Source organism: Mirounga leonina, unplaced genomic scaffold (genome assembly GCF_011800145.1).
Source record: "Mirounga leonina isolate KUSES-001 unplaced genomic scaffold, KU_Mleo_1.0 Mir_129, whole genome shotgun sequence".
Taxonomy (NCBI): Eukaryota; Metazoa; Chordata; class Mammalia; order Carnivora; family Phocidae; genus Mirounga; species Mirounga leonina.
In genome coordinates this window covers 26,814,033-26,835,703 of record NW_023270323.1, presented here as the reverse complement: position 1 = coordinate 26,835,703, position 21,671 = coordinate 26,814,033, and the positions used below count along the sequence as shown (strand labels likewise).

General features: G+C 36.2%; 1 protein-coding gene across 1 annotated transcript in view; it reads right to left on the bottom strand.

Annotated features, from left to right (window-relative positions):
* Positions 1–1,413: 1,413 nt before the first annotated feature.
* The window catches only part of LOC118010871 (transmembrane protease serine 11C-like), a 61,836-nt gene continuing 41,578 nt past the window's right edge, over positions 1,414–21,671 (bottom strand). Inside the window, exons 6-10 of the mRNA XM_035005582.1 lie at positions 11,260–11,298; positions 7,812–7,983; positions 6,348–6,607; positions 5,150–5,292; positions 1,414–1,575 (exon numbers count right to left, since the gene is read on the bottom strand). Coding sequence (XP_034861473.1) covers positions 1,414–1,575; positions 5,150–5,292; positions 6,348–6,607; positions 7,812–7,983; positions 11,260–11,298 — 776 coding nt within the window. The remainder of the gene's footprint in view (positions 1,576–5,149; positions 5,293–6,347; positions 6,608–7,811; positions 7,984–11,259; positions 11,299–21,671) is intronic.

The window sequence follows — 21,671 nt, the reverse complement described above, 5'->3', positions numbered from 1 at the left end:
CAACAAAAAAATTAAGTTTGCAAGGGAACCATCCTCACAAGGTCATTGTGAAGGCTCAGTGTAATAATGCATGTCAAGTGTGCCTGGAACATAGTAAGTGGTCTATAAATGTTAGGTACTATTATTAACGTCATTATTTTGGGGGGTCCATGGACAAAATTTATATCATAATGAAAGCTATTAGTGGTAGCTGTAGGAATGTCAGTGATGAAAAAGAGAAGGACTGGACTGCAGTCTGGGAAAGTACGACCATGTGGTAATATTCATGATAAAAGCCAACTGATCTGTTTAGGTGGTAAGTTGGCATGAGCTCTAAACAGTGCATTTATAGACCTCTGTGCCCTCAGCTAGAATGTTTCTGTATGGGCGAAAGGAAAGTGAAGGGAAAGCAAAATTTCCATATTATTTATTTCTGGCTGATAATTGATATTGTTGAGGAATTTTAAGAGATTGGAGATACGTAATACAGTGTTATCTGCATAGCATGTTCAAGCCTATGTAGTGAAATGTAGCCCATGTGTCTGAGGACAATTTTACTACTGTATGTGTGTATGTGAGAAACATCTTCTGGCCTCACTTATATATGAAAGAGAATTAGGATCAGATCAACAAGCATTGGGATCTATTCAATGTACCCCATGGGATTAACATGCTGTTTTGGGTCATCAAAGTGAGGAAGCCATAAATAGAGAAGAGATTAGCATTGGCATGGCATGGAAAGAAGACAGGTAGACAGCGTTTCTTTGGGAATTTTTATAGGCACTATACAGCAATTCACTAGGCTACAACCTACCAATATATGGAGCTTGTGGCAGGCATGTGATTCACCAGGGGATTATTTATACACTCAGAAGGGAGTTTATTGCTAACACCTATTCTATGATTTCCTAAGGGACCTGGATCTACAAATCAGTAGAGATCTTAGTGAACTGTAATCCATATTTGTTCATATAATTACCTTCAGTCTAGAGAGGAGTATAGGGGAAATTATATATCCTGGTTCATTGCTGTCACTATTCCTTTTTCAAAATCTAATATACAAAAATTTCATAGTTCTAAAATTGTATATCTTTATTTTTTTTTTTAAGATTTTATTTATTTATTTATTTGACAGAGAAAGACACAGTGAGAGAGGGAACACAAACGGGGAGTGGGAGAGGGAGAAGCAGACTCCCTGCCGAGCAGGGAGCCCGATGCGGGACTTGATCCCGGGACTCCAGGATCATAACCTGAGCCGAAGGCAGTCGCTTAACCAACTGAGCCACCCAGGCGCCCATAAAATTGTATATCTTTATATTTGCAACATTAAATGTGCATAAAGAAAGGTATTCTAAATTAAATGTGGTTTGGGAATTACAAACACATTTTAAAAGGGTATAATTTTCAACCTTTAATCTATAAAGAACTTCTGCACTAAAGACCAGTTTTGGACAAGATCCAGTCTCGATAATATGTTACTCGAGTGTAGACACCAGGCTTGTTTGGGAGAGCACATTCATCTCCCCAGCTTACAATTCCAGCAAGGAACCAAGTGCCTTTATAATCTGCACCAACCAGAGGTCCACCGGAGTCACCCTAAAGAGAAAAAGGAAACATACAATTACTATACTTTAGGGCGCCTGGGTGGCTCAGTCGGTTAAGTGACTGCCTTTGGCTCAGGTCATGATCCTGGAGTCCCAGGATCGAGTCCCATGTCGGGCTCCCCGCTCGGCGGGAAGTCTGCTTCTCCCTCTGACCCTCTCCCCTCTCATGTGCTCTCTCTCTCTCTCAAATAAAAATAAATAAAATCTTTAAAACAAAACAAAACAAAACAAAACAAAAAACAATTACTATACTTTAAAGATGAATACTGCTTATTTTTCTCTTCTGTAATAAAGACAGGGAGATGCAGAAAAAGGGGAAAAAACCCTAGATATCTCAATATTGAATGGAGTGATACAAGTATTTGTTCTTTTGTGGCTGGCTTATTTCACTTAACACAGTGTCCTTCAAGTTTCGTCCATGTTGAAGCATGTGTCAGCATTTCCTTCTTCTTAAGGATGAATGATAGTCAATTTTATGTATGTGTAACATTTTATTTATCCACTTATCCATCAATGTACACTTGGGTTGCTTCATCTTTTGGCTATTGTGAATAATGCTCCTATGGATTAAATGTACAAATATCTATTTGTGTCCCTGCTTTCAATTCTTTTGTGTATATGCCCAGAAATGGAATTGCTGGATCATATCGTAATCTATTTTTAATTTTTTGAAGAACCTCCATGCTGTTTTCCATAGAGGCTGTACTAACAGTACACAAATCTTATTTTATAATTTTTAAAAATTTAATCTCTTAGTTTCAAATTCATAAAGTGGAGAACAATAGATAGCATCTCTCCATTTCTTGTCCTTGTCTCTTTTGACTTCCTAGCTTACCTGTATCAGCCCACATCTGTATTTACACTCATTGTCAGAAAAATGGAGGTATTTAGTTCTTTCCAAGGCTAATCCCTCCACCTGTTCTCTGGATCAAGGGCACTGTTCTATCAATAATCTTCTCTTGTTTGCTTTTCCTAATATGTCTTCATTTCCTGCACTGTCTTTCCCTGCCAGGCATATACATTTTTTTTTTCAGTTTTGCCCATCTGAAAAAATGACAGCCTTTCTGGATCTTAAGACCTCCTCTATTGCCCTAATTATCTTCCTTTCATAGCTAAATGGGTTGAAGTAGTAGTTTATATTGAAATTTCTGTTTTCTTATCTTATTTTCAACTTTCTCCTAAATGGTTTTTCTTTCCACCAATGAACGTTCTAAACTTTACCAATAAACAATTGTTGAAGTTGACACCCTTTCCAGCATCTATCTCACTCTTTGGCATGTGTCACTATTGACTATTCCCTTTTTCTCTGATCCCTGGAATCCCATGATACCAATTTCTTATTGTTTTTTGTTTTTCTGATCTTTATTATCTCTTACTGTTAGCCCCTTAAAAACCAGAGTTCTATTACTTAGGTGCTTCTTATTTTATATAGTTTATCTGAGCAATTGTATTGATGACTCATGAATTTACCACCCAGATGACAATAACTTTCAGATATGTATGTACAGCCAGAACTCTTTCCTGAGCCCAAGGTTTTTATTTCTAATGGCACACTGGACATAAATGCCTGGCAATTAGATCATCATTAGTAATCTTGGCTTGAATACTTTCACTGGTCTGGTGGGGCAAAGTCTGCAAGCACTGGGTTAGAGAGTGATTAAGTTGAGAATATGGAACAATGATAGTAATCTATTCTGTAGAGATTTGACCAAGAAGGGAAAAAGAAAGACAGAGTAGGATATATTAAGGGAGAGACCTAATAATATTTGCAGAATATGTGGAAGACCCCATTGGGATGGGGCAGTTTGGAAAATATGGAAGACAGTTCAAATTAATGTAAAGTTCAAATACTTGTGTGGAGAGAGAGGGGATGAAGAATACAGACAAAAGGTTAGATTTGAAGAGTAGAAGAAATTTGTCCTGAGCCTGGAAGGTAAGTTTAAGTACAAATATAAATTTATCATGTAGAAAAGAAATTAAAGTTGATCTCATGATTTCGTTCATTCTTTTTTCTAGTTAGTATGAGGAAATGTCATATGTTAAGGAATATAAAGGCATATAGGGACACATTTCAATAATGCAATGAAAGGCTGACATAGACTATAAAGGATGCATTAAAGAATTCTGTAGTGTGTTAAGGACCCAGCTGTGATTATATGACACCAGTTTACAAGGCTGCAAGATTTCTTCTAGTTGTGCTCAGGAGCTTACGTATAGGAGCCAATAAAATAGTCTTGTTGCTCTGTGGTTGGAGATTATTAGCATGGGTGTGGGGAAGTAGAAGATGGTGAAGTCACTGAGGGTGCTGTCAATGGAGTGGTTGAAATAATAAAACCTCTAGGCTGCATAAGGTTAGAAGAGAGTCATGGTGCTGAGGGGTGATGGACTGAGAGAAAATCGAGAGAAACTGGAATTTAAAGTTGTCATAACTTTGAAGAATAGGGTTAGTGGGACAGTTGGAAAGATGGGAATCTGTAATTATTGATGATAATTATGTATTTCAAGTACTTATTTGTATGTTTTCTCGTTCCTAGAGTGCAGGAATAATGCTTTATTCACTTTTGACTCCTCTGCACCTAGCACAGGGTCTGGCCCCTCATAATCCATAAAAACTAATGAATAAAATATAGGGTCTTTCTGGATTTACCACTGATTCTGCCTGCCTAGATAACTGCAGTAGTACTTTTGTTAACTCTGAGACTATTGCTTATAAATAGCATCAGAGGTGTTTGAAGCATATTAAGCATAAGGAAAGGCAGCTTAGTGTAGCATTCAGAGTATAGGCTGTGTAGCCCAATGTCGTCTGTTTAAGTCCGAGTTCCACCACTTAATACCTGTGTGAGTTTAAACAATTTACTTGATCTCCTTATCTCAGTATCTTCAGCTGAGAAATAGGACTTATAGTAGTACAAACGTACACCACAGAATTATCATAACTAGAATAAATTAATATTTGTAAAGAGCTTAAAACAGTGTCTGTTACATGGAGCATTGTTAAATAAACAAAATATTTAGGGTATTGGAACCACCCTCAATTAAGAAAGCTCCATGATCATTAGGTTGGGTGTTGGATTCAGTTGGGTGCTTCTCACTGAAAGAGGGCCAATCTAACTAAAGTTGCCAATATTCCATTCATCTCTTTATTGCTTATTCCAAATTTAGTCTCTTCTCTACTCTTACTGACAGCTTCTTATATAGGTAGGAGTGGTTTAGCACTTTAGTATTTTAACTTAATAAGTATCTTATTAAATGCTAAAAATGTTTTCTTTTGAGAAAATTGAACAAATAAATTAGAATTAAAAACCACAAGAAAAAAAATCTTGAAAATGGAGTGCCTGGGTGGCTCAATTGTTAAGCGTCTGCCTTCGGCTCATGTCATGATCCCAGGATCCTGGGATCTGAGGGGCTCGTTGGGCTCACTGCTCAGTGGGAAGCCTGCTTCTCCCTCTCCCACTCCCGCCCCTACTTGTGTTCCCTCACTCGCTGTCTCTCTCTCTGTCAAATAAATAAATGAAATCTTAAAAAAAAAAAAAACAAAAGGAAGAAAATGGAGTAGGCAGATTTACCTGGCAGGCATCCACACTTCCCTCCAGGAACCCGGCACACAACATTCCAGGTGTGATCACACCACCATATACCTCTTCACTGTTGCAGGTTTTATTATCTATAATCTTCACTAGTCCTTTTTGGAGTATATTAGGACTTGTTCCTAAAGGAAGAAAATTATATAACTTTTGCTAAGTTAATATTAATATCTCTGACTAGGTTTATTAGTACCTAATACTATGCACAATTTCCAAATCAATGTAAAACATACATTTTAATTAGACTTTTATCTCTGTTCTTAGTTTCTTAGTAACCGTAGAAAACAAAATGAAAAATTCATATTCCAGAAACATACATTTTATAATCATTTTAAGATTTTCTGCTGTTACAGGAATTCTGAATCTTAGAATTAATTTTAGATTTATTTTTTTCTACTTTCAGATGCATTTATGAATGGAAATAGCTACAAAATCTTTACATTATTAAGGTCATGGGGATGCATTGCCTTGTCACATAGAGTTACTCATTTCTCCTCATCAAAAATGTCCAATACTCTGCAGTCTTGTTTGTTTAGTCTAGTACTTACCTGCATAAAACAAATATTTATTATATTTCATGGTTATTGTCTTTTCTTGCTAAAAATGTAAGTTTATGAGGGCAGGAATATTTACCTATTTTATTCATTAATATATCCAAACCACTTAGAGCTGTATTTGGAATAAAGGTGGTAATCAAGATAAATATTTATAGAATGAATGAATGAATAAAATGGAGGAAAATGAATTACTTCTTCAAATAATGCATTTCTACAAAAACTGCCATTGTTAAGGGAAATTATGGTAAAAGCTCTATGAAATTGTAGTTTCTGTATGAATGTGGTTGAGGATAATTTTCAATCCATTGCACATTATCCTCTTTAAAATGATCTAGAGAAATTATTTCTCAGGTTTAGTTATGATTTGGAGTATTTTTTTTTTTTTTTTTTGCGAGAGAGAGAGAATGAGAGAGAGCACGAGAGGGAGGAGGGTCAGAGGGAGAAGCAGACTCCCCGCTGAGCAGGGAGCCCGATGCGGGACTCAATCCTGGGACTCCAGGATCATGACCCCAGCCGAAGGCAGTCGCTCAACCAACTGAGCCACCCAGGCGCCCTGGAGTATTTTTTTTTAACTCCTAAAACTCAAATTCAAACCATGTAGTGGAGGAAGTTTAGGAACTCACCACCAGACTTTAATGTTCCCCATCCAGTGACCACCACATCTGAATTGGGTGGGAATGTGTAAGTAGCTTCTGGAAGACATGCTCTTCGGATGCTGCTTGTATATAATACTGGTGAGGACAGATGCACAACAGCAATGTCATTATCATGTGCGGGGTAATGGTAGTTTTCATGAATTATAATAGCCTTGATACTTCGCTGTACTTGTGGGTCACTTAAAAGAATCCCAAAACTAACATTCCATTCTTTGGGATCCCTGGCCCTAAAGAAAATAGATTTATTTATTAAAAATCCTGTATTTCAGACTTGTAGGAATTAATATCTTATATGTTTTAAAACAATTAGATAAGTATTGAATACCTGTAGTGCATTTAACATACAAAAGTAAAGCTATATGTAAGAGAAAAAATAAAAACAATAACATGAATAAACTTCGAATAATTCAATAAGCTATATTTTATTTTTTATCTTTGCTTCATAAGATATATTTTAAAAGATAAGCCATGGGAACTCATTTTATCTGTCCAGAAAGTCTCAAGAGTATTTAGAAAGATAAATATAATAAGACAAGATAGTAAGATTAAATAAAAAGTGGGCAAGATTATGGGACAGAGTAAACTTATGGAAATTAAGGAAATAGCCTAAATCTTCTTTTATAATCATTAAAAACTATAAATAGGAAGATATTTCTGACTTTTGCTCTTACTTGTTAATCAAGGGTTTGTATACTAAGCGGTGAAAAATAGTGCTGTTAGAACATTTCAAAGTCGCAAGTTTAAGAGGGGTTTTTATTTAAAAATAAAACCAGTAAGTGCTACATAAAGCCAATAGAAATTAGTAAAATGAAACCTCAAACAAAAGGGTAAAAACAAAGCAAACACTTGGTGCAATAATATATCCTTTAAAGAAATAATAATTTCACATCGGATTATAATATATATGGGAGGCTGCAGGATGAATTCAAATATTTATGACTAAATAAATAAAATCAGATGAAATAATGATGAGAAAGAAATAGAAGACCAGTGCTCAGTTTGGGATTTATAGTTTCTTTATAAAATTGAATTCAGTCTAGCTTAGCGAGTCTCAACTGAGGGCTATTTTGTCCTCCAGGAGACATTTGGTGTTAACTGGAGACATTTTTGGTTGTCAATCCTGGGGGGCATGCTACTGGCATTTGGTGGGTAGGGGCCAGGGATGCTGCTAAATACCCTATAATGCACGGGACAGCCACTCCCATAATTAAGAATCATTTGGACCAAATATAATAGTGCCACTGTTGACAGATCCTGTTCTAGCCTGAATATATCTTTTTTTAAAAAAACGGATTCATTGAGTAATTTTGAGAGTATACTTCACAATATCAAACATTTGGAGGCATAGTTGTATGGCCATATTCTTGAAAGGTATGTATCAGACTTTTGGTGCATGAGTGGCTTCGAGGCTTTTTGTGGTCCAGAGCTTACTTTATGAAGCAGTGAGCAGCAGTGACAAGCCAGCTGTTACTAATCAGAGTGGCTCCACATCGGTGGACACTGTTCTGTTGCAGGCTAGCTTGCCAAGGCCATTCCCCTTCCTGGGCATCCATGCCCCCTACTATCTTGTTGCCAGAAGGAGTTATTGTTCGTTGTCCACAACCTGCTCAAAATAGAGTTCATTAGCATACAATGATATTGATATTGCTTATGCACGCATTGCTATAGTAAACAAACTCTCATAATAAGATTAACTGAGGAAAAGCCCATAGTCTTGGAGAAGTTAGGACAAACTGTGGACATGAGATTTCCTGAGAATTCATTCAAAATAGAGATTGACATCTTCCTCCCCCATCCTCATCAGTCACATCTACTCTCCGTGTACCTGCATGGCATTGCTCTGATCTGTTATAAGAAGCAAGTGAAATGAAATGTTTGAATTTGGAAGATAATAATCAGTAACGAGTTACTAAGTTATTATAGAAATGTGTGCCTTTTAATTTTGTGAGCAGTTGTGATTGCTCTGAAACATTCATAAGAAAGAGTGAATGGCTGTGAATGTCAAGGGGATATTGACAAGAGACAGAGTAGACAGAAATGTGTTCACATTCAAGTTACAATCCACAATATCTGGCTAAAAAGAATGACACATGAAGAGAGCCAGCCCTTTCCCAAAGTGATATGCTTCTCTGCATCAGGACTGTGCTCTCATGTCAACTTAGATCCAAAGAACCTGCTAGACTCTTTTAAGTCTTTAAAGCAAATCTGCAGTAATAGTACAGCTTCACTATAATTCTATCTCTCTCTGATTCTCTTGACTATGTCATCTTACTCTAACTAAAGCACTGAACTTGTTCCTTGACAATTTATGGTATCTTTTACTAGAGACTGTCAGCCTCATTAATTAAATTTTTTAGAGGGCAGGAACTATATCTTTTTAAAAAATATATTTTTAGAAACTATCATGGAGAACCTATCACTTATAAGGAGCTCAATAAATGTTTATAGAAATGAAGTCTATGTCATATGACCCACAAGACATCTTGAAATAAAAAGATTTGACTTCTGGAATGGGTATGTTCCTAACATTTAGAGAATGAGAAAAACTTGCCATAATCAATGCAGTGGACAACGATGAAAGCAGTGGTTCTCAATCAGGGACAATTTTACACTCCACCCCTAACCCCAGGAGAAATTTGGCAATATCTGGAAATATTTTTGGTTGCCATAATTTGTGGGAGGGGCGTGCACTACTGGTAGGTAGAGGCCAGGGATGCTGCTAAAAATGCTATAATGCATAGGACTGTTCCTGAAACAAAGAATTGTCTGGCCTAAAATGTTAATAGTGTTAAGGTTAGGAAACTCTGAGTTAGAGAAAGGTATTTGTATCAAGAATGAGAACTTTAAATTAATTGGAAAGGTAGATGGTCAATTGCTTCCCAGGGATGTGACAAGGTAACGTCTGGAGATAGTCGTTCCTGAAGGTGGAAAGGCAGCAGAAGCACAGGGGAGGGACATGTGGACTTTTAAAATGGTCTTTACTAGCCCTCTGAAGTCCTTAAATTTGTATGTTGCTTCTGATTCTAGATTGTTCTCTCTGATGCAATCTAAACCTCGGATTGTTAAGGCATCTTTTTCATAAAAACCACTTACTAAAGCAGAGCCTAGGTGGTTGTTATTTTTGAATGAGAAAGTCTCACTTTTGACTCACTGAATGTAACTCCCTTTTCTTTTTCTCTTTCTTTCCACTCCCTTATTATGGAATCTGCAGGGGATAAAACAAATAACTCAGAACCCAAAGGTATAATTGTTCCTCCCTCTCCTCCTTTCTGTTTGGACAACGCCTAAAGGAAGTTGGTTTTTATTCAACTTCCTTCAGGGAAATAGAAATACAAAGATGCTTCTCTGTGGGCTAGGAGAGCCTCCCTGGGGTGACTCTACTTTCCTGTTTGTGCTTTTGTTCAGAACTGTAATCTAATTTATATTCATGCATCAATTTCCATTCTGAGTTCTCATTTGCTCATCGTTGCTGTGTCTGTTAAGCTTCTAGCTGCCACCTCTGCAATATTACCTTGTTATTACCTCTGCTGAAATCTTACATGGCACCTTGTAGCTTTTGTTATATCAGAAGAGGTCATATGGCAAATTTCAAGAACTTAAGGAATATAATGAAGACTTGATGGCTAATACTTCCAGAAATGTCAAAGAATCTACCAAGCTCTTACAGCCTCCATACTCTTCTAACTTCCATTCCATCATTTATTACTATAATATACTTTGTCATGTACCAAACTCTATTCTTTCTTCAATTCTGTTTGATTTTTCTTGCCTACCTTTCCCCTCTTGCTATTTATTTAAAGTACAATTAAAACCTCAGATAGGCCAAGTCAAGTTCAGAATACTGGTCTGGATGGTTGCTTAGTGTTCTAGCTAGGGGATGTAGAAATTGGCTGATCTCTTTCTTACTGCTCTTTTTATTCCTGTTTTGATTACGTCTCTTCTGCCAACCTGACACATTATTAATTGTGGATTTTGATTGTATCAGTACTAAAATTTTTAATTGGAATGACTGACTTTAAGGTGTCCTATTAAGTAGCTTGAGGACTGTTCAGTCAAAATATATCAGAGAGAAAAATAATCTAATACAGCTTTGTGGTTAAGTTTTGCCCAGGTTACTCAACTCTGCTATGATTGAAAGGTAGTAAGAGTCATCAGGGTTGGTGTCACCGGGCCCTGGAGGGCAATTTCCAACTGCCCTAATTAGTCTCAGTGCCCAGGTAAGAGCAGTGGTCCTCTGATAGCCTGCGACAGGTTCCAGCAACCCTGGGGATCATATTTCCCAGGGCGGCTGGTGGGAGAGTGGAAGCAGAATGCCTTCGCCAGCAAGCAAGCTGCTTGCATGCAAGTCTCAGCACATGAAACTTGACTTGCATGATCAGAATTCCACAGTGAGTTCCCAGGCCTACAGTTTTTATAGGTAGAATAAAATATACAACTGACATCTACTGAGTGCTTATTATGAGCTGTGTACTTTTGTAAGTACCTTAGTTGTGCTATCATTTTTGTCATTGCAACAGCTTGGAACTGAAGGTTTGAGAAACTAACTAACCATCCAGTTAGTACATGTTGGACCTGGGTCTCAAAACTGATGTGTAGCTGGTTTTAGATCCTAAGTTCATAATTACCACTGCTTGTCCCTAGATCCCCTCTGCCATTATGGCATGTAATAATGTGTTTCTCATTTAAAATCAATTTATAGCAGTCAATCAATGATATCAGTCAATTTAAGACCAACCACAGTCATCTTTTCCCAAGTTTCTAAAAGCAGGCTTCCCATTACATCTTTATGGACACCGTATTGATTGTCAAGTGGAGGTCTTTTTTTGCCATTCAGGGAATTAAATTTCACTAGAAAATAACTCTTTGTTAATGAACTTACAAACATGGAGAAGATTTTCTGCTGTCGGCATTGAAATATCTAAAAGTCAAAGAAAAAGGAAAAGGAAATATTTACATTTATGGACATATTCTTTAACATTAATACTAATAATTTTGTTTTGAGGAACACATTATTCTGTAAATATAATCCAATTATTCAATCTTGACTCTATAACTTCTATGATCATGGATTAGCATAGAGAGAAATAAAATCTTAGTATTCATTCTTCTGTTTCTAAAAAGACTCTCAAGTTCCCCATTATAAGTTGAAAAAGAGGTCCGGGTCCTGGAAAGTACTAAAATGTATGAAAAATAGTCATCTTTCACTGTATCTTTAATCCAAATCACCAGATGACTGAATGTATTTGACCTCATTTATGCACCACTTTAAATACTCTTAGCCCATATCTTATTCCAGCCACAATGTGGTGACGAATTCCACACAGATTTGGATCCCCTTTACTCAGGAGTAATTTGACACATGCCCTTCTCAAGTTAGCACTTTAGGTTTCTCACTTTCTGCCAGAAGGAACCCACTGGACATTCCCAGATGGGCAATAGGAAATGTGGGAGTTAACTCTGTTGGAGCTGGTGTTAAGATGGGAGTCAATGGACAAATGCTTCCCCCTTGAGTCATAGGGGAGCACAGTTCTGATATATAACTCAGAAGATCCCATGGGATAGAGCTAGAGTTGCCCCTGATGGTGAACACTCTCCCTCCTCATTTCATTCTTTTTACTCTTTACTCTTTCTCAGATCAACTACCATATGCAAGTCCCTGTCTCAGGCTCCACTTTTTGAGAAACCAGGTTAAGATATTGAAATAACCATATACCATAACAAATGACGCTAATAAGTAGGAGAGACTATGTAAATTATTATATTTAGTGCATTTTTTGGTGTTGAGTGCATTTTGCTATATTTTGATCCTTTTAAAATTAATATCCTTTGTGTAGTTTCAATTACTCAGAATACTCAATTAAGCATGCCATTTCATTTCCCATTTGCTTTGGATTAAAAAAAAATTACTTTAGTAATAAGGCAGACTTTAATATTGTCTGCTCATTCCTAGACATCTAGGGAGTATTTTGGGATGAGATTTACAATAGACAATTTTGCTGTCGGTCCCAAATCCCTGCAGAACCTGCAACCCATGATGAAAGTGTATGAGGAGAGGGTGAAGAAGTGAATCACAATTATGTCCCAAATTTCAGATGTAGAGAAATGTAAATATACTAACCATTTCTACTTAAGAGTTTCTCTTCAAAAATGAGTCACCATTTGCTTGATAGGTTAAATACTATAAATGCCAATGTGAGTTCATTTTTATTATCCTCTTGCATTTCTATAAATCCAGGGAGTATCCATTTATATATGACAATTACAGTTACACACTCTTACATTAGGTTGCACAACAAACCAGGAAGACAAAAGTATCCTTTACCAGAAAGTCAGCTTGTTTGAACAAAAAGGCAGGAGCAATTTAACCGTCAGAGAGACTGAGTAGATATGAGCCACACCCACTTTAACAGAAAGGTGGCCCATTTCCACCTAATCCTTTATAGCTGCCTTCCAGAAGCTAATTTTTATTGGACAGGATACCTTTAGAGTTTGATTTTGAGCTTTGTATGGTTAGTAAAATGTATCAAACTATATTAAGAGTTTGGGATATAATTTAACTCCTGTAAATCAACTGAAAAAATGTCAAATCCTACACCTTACAAGAACTAATTATTTAGAAAACCCTACTAAGTTCACAGAACTTTCTTCTTTCTTTGAGGTTTCTTTGTTGATATATGACTCGCTAAAGGGAAGAAAGGCTTTTGACTTATAATTTGCTTTTAATAGTTGTATCATCCCGGAGCTTAATAGAGTAACTATCACTTGGGTAGGAAAAAGGACAGGTACAATACATGGGGAAGTGATTTAAGCTGTCACTCCTTCGGATTGAGTCACTGCTGTGTGGCTATTTGTGTTTCCTTCAAGTTCCTTGGCTCACACTCAAAGCCTAGAACTCCTATGAATTTATGTTTGAGTCAGGAGTCAACTCTGTAACCTAAGATAGTCTGTCTACAATGTAGCAATGGCACTGTCCCTGCCAAGAATGAGATTCCATCAAAGGATGATAAGACAGAGCAGTTTTAAAAACAGCTCAGGAAGTGTGCATTGATCTTCTCCTATGGGCCAGAACTCAAAGACAATTGACATAGACCCTGTCCTCAGTGAACTTGTAGTGTAGTGGAAGAGATGTACAACTTAGTAGATAATGTAATCTTATATGATTAGTGCTATGGTAGATTTGTGCTTAGAAAATTGGGTGCACCAAGAAAAGTCACTGAGCATAGAGGGGCAGCAGGGGAAATAGGAATAGCTGATGACAAACATTCTTTTGGAAAGAAGCCAATGAAATTTACTTGGGGCAAAATAGGCATGATTCACTCATTGTTGAACATTAGATTAGAAAAGATGCTTAGATGCTTTCTAAATGGACTTTTAGTGTCTAAATGGATTTAATATTTGGTGTCTTTCTGGGGTTAGAAAGTAAGAAATGCAAATTTGGATGTACTGGTAAAAGTTTGATATCCAGTGACTATTTTCTTCCTTAAAAAATATCTGAAACACATCACATGCCCTCCTTAATGCCCATCACCTAGTTACCCCATCCCCCCCCACCTCCCTTTCCCCAACCCTTAGTTTGTTTCTCAGAGTCAAGAGTCTCTCATGGTTTTTCTCCCTCTCTGATTTCTTCCCATTCAGTTTTCCCTCCCTTTCCCCATGATGTGATGAGCACTGGGTGTTATACGCAACTAATGAATCACGAACATTATATCAAAAACTAATGATGTACTATATGTTGGCTAATTGAATTTAAACAAAAAATAAAATGAAATATACAATTAAAATTAAAAAAATAAATGAGAGAAATGGAAAAAATATCTGAAACATAGTAATCATGAAAACTAAGCTGTAGGATTCTGAAGCATAAGGAAGACTTTTACAGTAGCAGTAGATACATTTATAATATAAATTTTACATAGATCATGGGCTTTAACTTTACTTAGGTGAATTTATTACTTTACATGAGTCCAAATAGTAAATAAATTGATTAATCCTACTTTTCAAATAGTTTCTCTAGTCTTCTAGCATTAAACAGATAGAGGAAATTACTGATTTTCTTTTGGAGTATTTTATGTGATGTTTAAAATTTTTCATGTTAGGTTTGTGAAAATTTTAAAACTATAAATAAATGTACATGGACTTACTGAGTAAGGTAACTACTATAAAATTGTTTTATAACACAGGAATTATCATCTTCCACCTTGGAAATTCATTCATAATATTTTCACCGCCCCCCTTCTTCCCAAGGAGTGTTAATATGAATGGTCTGAATTAAAAGGCAAAGGAATGGAGTATGCACTTGGATTGTGGTTGAACAAAAGCTGATTCTTCGCACATTGCAAGTTTTGATTAATCACTTGGATGCGTATTTACCCTCAGTAAATGCTTTTCTTTATGCTTCTAATTAGACTGAAAATTATTTCTGTGTTTAGACATTACATATTTGTCCTTCCTCAGAGTGATGTAGATTAGTTCTTTACAGCACATATCTTCAATATGTTTGCTATTTTGACTCTGAAGATGAAATTAAAAAAATTTATTAGAAGTTAATCAATTATAATAAATACATCTTTTAATGAAATGTTTTAATAAAATTAATAAATTTTAAAATTGATTAAATCTTTAAAATTAATTAAACCTAATAACCAATTGTGTATGCAGGTAGTAGTTTTTAAGGTAGAACAGTGCTCTAATTTTTTTATCTTTATGCAGATTTCAAGAAATATGAACAATCCAAATTTATTTGGATATTATTCTATACCTAGCCATCATTGATTTTAAGCCTTAGAAGCCGTACAGAAGACTATTATAATGAAGAGAGGACAAAACATGTCCTGAGAAGTTAGTTAGTTTATTTATTTATTTTTAAGATTTTTATTTACTTATTTGACAGAGAGAGAGAGAGAACAGAAGCAGGGGGAGTGGCAGGCAGAGGGAGAGGGAGAAGCAGGCTCCCTGCTGAGCAGGGAACCCGATGCGATCTCAGGACCCTGGGATCATGACCTGAGCTGAAGGCAGGCAGTTAACTGACTGAGCCACCCAGGTGCCCCATATACCCCAAGGGTATATTTAGACAGTTATGTTAAAACAGTAAGCGATGGACAATGTAAGTGATAACATCTGTCTTAAGCTTTTGAAATGACATACTTGTGTTTCTACGGGGCCCTTTTGAGGACACATATTGGACAGAAAGTTAATATTTAGGATTAGCACTTTCATCTGAAAAGTTTCTAGCTTGGTTCTCCCTGGTACCTAGACCAGGGAAGGAGACCTACACCTTGTGAAGGTCTGCATTTTTATGGCATAGCTCTGTTATAACACCCAGTTGAGAATACTTTATGGATGAATTTCTTTCAGTTCATGTCCATTGCTTTCTTTAAGAACTATCTTAAGAGGTAGCTTCTCCAAGAAGCTTTCCTTCTTAACTCTATCTTCTCAGATAATTTCTGAGCTTCATGTTCTCTTGCTGGTTTGTATATAGTAGTTTTTGATGCAAAATAACCATCACCTTGTAATATTTTGTTCATTCTGAATGAATTAAAATTTTTTCTCTGGAATTTATTTAAGTTGTTTGTTTTATTTTTTTTTAAGATTTTATTTATTTATTTGACAGAGAGATAGAGAGAGAGCACAAGTGGGCAGAGTGGCAGGCAGAGGGAGAGGGAGAAGCAGGCTCTCCCATGAGCAGGGAGCCCAATGCGGGGTTTGATCCCAGGACCCTGGGATCATGACCTGAGCCGAAGGCAGCTGCTTAACCAACTGAGCCACCCAGGCACCCCTAAGTTGTTTGTTTTAAATGTATTTTTCTACACTAAAAAAAATTCTTCTGGGAACTATACATATTTGAAAACAAAAACAAAAATAAAAATATTCAGGCATAGGTTAATAGACCCAATGACAACCATAAGATAATTTATAGACTTATTTTATGCAATACTTATGAGTAAATCCATGAAAATTACATGGTTTTGGAAGTTGCACAAGTAACCTGTCATTGAACACAAACCACAACTATTCTTACTCCGAACATGTAGGACTCTTGTGTGTTTCTTCAGACATCCTACACAAGAGACAAAGAATGTAGAAAGTACAAAGAATGGAAAAACTGGTTAGGAAAAAATTTCCGAAATCTATAAATTTCTTCCTGACAGAGTAAAGACATTTCTTTCTTTTTTTTAAAAAAGATCTATTCATATTTTGAATGCCTTTTCTTGTCCCTTATTGATTTTTTCCACATTATGAGCTTTAATAAAAGCTCTTAGACACACAACTCATCAGTAACAGAAATCACTTTAAGGGAAAAAAACATTAAAACTGGCATCTAGTTGATCTCTTGCTTAGATGATCTGTCCATTTCAGTGAGGGGGGTGTTAAAGTCCCCTACTATTATTGTATTATTGTTGATGTGTTTCTTTGATTTTGTTATTAACTGGCTTATATAATTGGCTGCTCCCATGTTAGGGGCATAGATATTTACAGTTGTTAGATCTTCTTGTTGGATAGACCCTTTAAGTAGGATATAGTGTCCTTCCTCATCTCTTATTATAGTCTTCGGTTTAAAATCTAATTTGTCTGATATAAGGATTGCCACCCCAGCTTTCTTTTGATGTCCATTAGCATGGTAAATTGCTTTCCACCCCCTCATTTTAAATCTGGAGGTGCCTTTGGGTCTAAAATGAGTCTCTTGCAGGCAGAATATCGATGGGTCTGGTTTTTTTATCCAATCTGATAGCCTGTGTCTTTTGATTGGGGCATTTAGCCCATTTACATTCAGGGTAACTATTGAAAGATATGAATTTAGTGCCATTGTATTGCCTGTAAGGTGACTGTTACTGTATATTGTCTGTGTTCCTTTCTGGTCTGTGTTACTTTTAGGCTCTCTCTTTGCTTAGAGGATCCCTTTCAATATTTCTTGTAGGGCTGGTTTGGTGTCGCAAATACTTGTAGTTTTTGTTTGTCCTGGAAGCTTTTTTTTTTTATTATGTTAATCACCATACATTACATCATTAGTTTTTGATGTAGTGTTCCATGATTCATTGTTTGTGTATAACACCCAGTGCTCCATGCAGAACATGCCCTCTTTAATACCCATCACCAGGCTAACTCATCCTCCCACTCCTCTCCCCTCTAGAACCCTCAGTTTGTTTCTCAGAGTCCATAGTCTCTCATGGTTCATCTCTCCCTCCGATTTCCCCCCCTTCATTTTTCCCTTCCTGCTATCTTCTTCTTCTTCTTCTTTTTTTTTTTTTTAGCATATAATGTATTATTTGTTTCAGAGGTACAGGTCTTACGCCAACAACAAGACAGAAGAAAGAGAAATTAAGGAGTCGATCCCATTTACAATTGCACCCAAAACCACAAGATACCTAGGAATAAACCTAACCAAAGAGGCAAAGAATCTGTACTCAGAAGACTATAGAATACTCATGAAAGAAGTTGAGGAAGACACAAAGAAATGGAAAAATGTTCCATGCTCATGGATTAGAAGAACAAATATTGTGAAAATGTCTATGCTACATAGAGCAATCTACACATTTAAAGCAATCCCTATCAAAATACCACCCACTTTTTTTTAAAGAAATGGAACAAATAATCCTAAAATTTGTATGGAACCAGAAAAGACCCTGAATAGCCAGAGGAATGTTGAACAAACAAAGCAAAGCTTGTGGCATCACAATTCTGGATTTCAAGCTCTATTACAAAGCTGTAATCACCAAGACATTATGGTACTGTACAAAAACAGACACATAGATCAATGGAACAGAATAGAGAGCCCAGAAATGGACCCTCAACTCTATGGTCAACTAATCTTCGACAAAGCAGGAAAGAATGTCCAATGGAAAAAAGACAGTCTCTTCAACAAATGGTGTTGGGAAAATTGGACAGCCACATGCAGAAGAACGAAACTGGACCATTTCCTTACACCACACACAAAAATAGACTCCAAATGGTTGAAAGACCTCAATGTGAGACAGGAGTCCATCAAAATCCTTGAGGAGAACACAGGCAGCAACTTCTTTGACCTCAGCCATAGCAACTTCTTCCTAGAAACATCACCAAAGGCGAGGGAAGCAAGGGCAAAAATGAACTGTTGGGACTTCATCAAGATAAAAAGCTTTTGCACAGCAGAGGAAACAGTCAACAAAATGAAAAGACAACCGACAGAATGTGAGACAATATTTGCAAATGACATATCAGATAAAGGGCTAGTATCCAAAATCTATAAATAACTTATTAAACTCAGCACCCAAAGAACAAATGATCCAATCAAGAAATGGGCAGAAGACATGAACAGACATTTTTCCAAAGGAGACATCCAAATGGCCAACAGACACATGAAAAAGTGCTCAACGTTGCTCGGCATCAGGGAAATCCAAATCAAAACCTCAATGAGATACCACCTCACACCAGTCAGAATGGCTAAAATTAACAAGTCAGGAAACGACAGATGTTGGTGGGAATGCGGAGAAAGGGGGACCCTCCTACACTGTTGGTGGGAATGCAAGCTGATATAGCCACTCTGGAAAACAGTATGGAGGTTCCTCAAAAAGTTGAAAATAGAGCTACCGTATGACCCAGCAATTGCACTATTGGGTATTTACCCCAAAGATACAAATGTAGTGATCCGAAGGGGTATGTGCACCCCAATGTTTATAGCAGCAATGTCCACAATAGCCAAACTATGGAAAGAGCCTAGATGTCCATTGACAGATGAATGGATAAAGAAGACATGGTATATATATACAATGGAATATTATGTAGCCATCAAAAAAAATGAAATCTTGTCATTTGCAATGACATGGATGGAAGTAGAGGGTATTATGTTAAGCAAAATAAGTCAATCAGAGAAAGACATGTATCATATGATCTCACTGATATGGGGAATTTGAGAAACAAGACAGGATCATAGGGGAAGGGAGGGAAAAATGAAACAAGATGAAACCAGAGGGAGACAAACCATAAGAAACTCTTAATCTCAAGAAACAAACTGAGGGTTGTTGGAGTGGAGGGGGGTAGGAGGGCTAGGGTGGCTGGGTGATGGACACTGGGGAGAGTATGTGCTATGGTAAGTGCTATGAAATGTGTAAGACTGATGAATCATAGACTGGTACTCCTGAAACAAATAATATATTATATGTTAATAATAAAAAAATAAAAATAAATAAAGCTGGCATCTAGTATATGGTACTTTTAGCTATTTAATGTGTACTGCATTAAGAGAAGCAGGCAAGAGTCATACATAATTCATCAGTTATGTAAAAGAAGAATCAGGGCGCCTGGGTGGCTCAGTTGGTTAAGCAACTGCCTTCGGCTCAGGTCATGATCCCGGAGTCCTGGGATCGAGTCCCACATCGGGCTCCCGGCTCAGCAGGGAGCCTGCTTCTTCCTCTGACCCTATCCCCTCTCATGCTGTTTCTCTCTCTCTCTCTCTCTCAAATAAATAAATAAATAAATAATCTTAAAAAAAAAAAAAAGGAAGAAGAATCAAAGTGGTTTTGCTGATGGTTTTAGTACCTTTCTTTCTAAGTACCTTTCTAAGTACCTTTTTAGTACCTTTCTAAGATAGTACAATCTTATCTTGTTTATGAATGTCAAAAGATTTTAATATCAAGAAAAAATCTCAAATAACCTAACTTTGCATCTCAAGGCACTAGAAGAAGTATAAAGTTACCACGAGGAAAGAAATAACAAATATCAGAGAAGATATAAGTGAAATAGAGACTAAAATGATAGAAAAGATAAAAGAAACTAAGAGCTGGTTCTTTGAAAGATAAACAAAATTGACAAACCTTTAGTTAGACTCACCAAGAAAAAAAGAGAGAGAATTCAAATAAATAAAATCAGAAATGAAAGAGGAGATGTTATAACTATGTCACAGAAATACAGGGAATCATGAGAAGCTACTGTGAACAATTATAATCCCAACAAATTTGACAACTTAGAAAAATAGGTAAATTCCTAGAAACATACAACCTACCAAGACTGAATCATGAAGAAATACAAAATGTGAACAGACTTATTACTGCTAAGGAGATTCAATCAGTAATCAAAAAGCTCCCAACAAACAAAAGTCCAGGACCAGATGGCTTCACTGGTGAATTCTATCAAACATTCACAGAAGAATTAACACCAATTCTTTTCAGACTTTTCCAAAAAATAGAAGCGGAGGGAACACTTCTAAACTCATGAAGCCAGTATTACCCTGATACCAAAACCATATAAGGAGGTCATAAGAAAAAACAATTATACATCAATATGCCTGATGAACAAAGATGCAAAAATCCTTAATAAAGTATTAGCAAACTGAATTCAACAATACATTAAAAGAATCATACACCATGATCAAGTGGAATTTATTCCAGGAATGCAAGGATGGTTCAACATCTACAAATCAATCAATGTGGGGTCAGGAAAGGTGGGTAAAATGGGTGAAGGGAGTCAAAAGGGGGTTATTTTCCACTTATAAATAAGGCATGAAATATAATGTACAGCATGGTGACTATAGTTAATAATACCATATTGCATTTTTGAAACTTGCTAAGAGAATAGAACTTAAAAGTTCTCATCACAAGAAAATTTTTTTTATAAATATGTATGGTGACAGATGTTAACTAGACTTATTGTGGTGTTCATTTGGCAATACATACAAATATTGAATTGTTATGTTGTACAACTGAAATAAATGTAATGTTACATGTCAGTTATACCTCAATAGAAGTTTTTAGGCTGCTGGAATATAGGATAAAATATCATTAATATATTTTAGTCGGAGTAACTCCATAATGCTAGTTTTTCACTCTTAAAAAGATTGCCAAACTTTTCAAAGACATTTAAGAAAACTCATGCTATGACTCATTTAAATAATATTTGTTACAACAGTAACTCAGAGATCTAGGAACATGAGATAAAGAGCCAAAGTCATCATATGTCTAAGATCTAATCCCAAGAAATGTGTATGTTTTTTAAATGTAATTTTAAGAAATCCAAAGGTTTATTATGATATAATAGCAGATTCAGATGCAGTTGTAATAAATAACATTTATGTTCCCTTTTCTCAATTTCCCCCAAAGGTAATATCTTGCAAAGATGTTGTAAAGACAACATCTTCAAAACTACAGTACAATATCATAACCAGGTTATTGACATTGATGCTGTCAAAATACAAAACATTTCCATCGCCACAAGAATTTGTTGTGTTGCTCTTTTATAGTCACATCTAATTCCATCCTACTCTATCCTTAATCCCTGGTAACCACTAATCTGTTCTCCCTTTCTATAATTTTGTCATTTCAA